We start from the raw sequence: 795 nt of genomic DNA on the forward strand, positions 1-795 counted from the left end.
CTCTGGTTGTGTTGAGCTCAGCACTCGCATCCACGAAGTGACAGATGGAGAACAGCCGGCAGCCCCGGTAACAGGCGTTGAGAACAGCATCCTGCGGCGAGGAGGAGGAGGAGAGCCTGGAGCTGGCACTGAGCTCAGCTCAGACCCCCCTCTGTGGCCCCCCTGGGCCCAGCTGGGGGGCACTGGGCTGTGCTGTCCCCTCACAGGAGCAGGGCCAGGGTTGGCACACTGAACCCACCCAGGGGAGGGAGAGCTGCTCTGTGCCCCCCAGGTGCACCCCATGGTGGGGTGTGCACGTGGATTCATCCTCATCAAGGATTTGGAGGGTTCTCCCATCTCTGTTGGAACACTTGGCACCAGTTGGGCACCAGCATGGGATGGCAGGGGGTGCACTGCACTGGGGACATGCACTAGGGGGATTAGAACACACTGGGGATGTGTCTGGGGGCACAGAGAGCCTATGCAGGGGTCACTGCATGGATCTGTATGTGCAGACTTGGGGGAGATGGGTGCCTCCTCCTCCCCCCCATCCTAATTTCTAAAACAATAAGCTATCAGCCTTGCTAGGTTGGGCTCTCTCTACAGACAGATCCTGGTGCTCCTGGTACTCCCAGTTCACCAGGTACTTTGGATGCTCCTCATGCTCCCAGTAGCCTCAGAACCCACAGTGCCCCCCAGTATATTCCCCTGATGCTCCCAGTGCCCCCAGTGCCTCCATGCTCCTGGTACCCCCAGTGCTACTGATGCTCCCCATGCCCCCTGTGCCCCCCAGTACCCCCAGTGTCACTGGTGCTC

General features: G+C 60.6%; 1 protein-coding gene across 1 annotated transcript in view; it reads right to left on the reverse strand.

The window, feature by feature from the left end:
* TMEM59L (transmembrane protein 59-like) overlaps positions 1 to 116 on the reverse strand; it is a gene marked incomplete at its 5' end in the record, with an annotated part of 4,154 nt that extends 4,038 nt beyond the window's left edge. The window contains one exon of the mRNA XM_009072355.1: positions 1 to 116. Within this exon, the coding sequence (XP_009070603.1) occupies positions 1 to 116 (116 nt within the window).
* Positions 117 to 795: the final 679 nt, after the last annotated feature.

Source organism: Acanthisitta chloris, unplaced genomic scaffold (assembly GCF_000695815.1).
Source record: "Acanthisitta chloris isolate BGI_N310 unplaced genomic scaffold, ASM69581v1 scaffold29813, whole genome shotgun sequence".
Taxonomy (NCBI): domain Eukaryota; kingdom Metazoa; phylum Chordata; class Aves; order Passeriformes; family Acanthisittidae; genus Acanthisitta; species Acanthisitta chloris.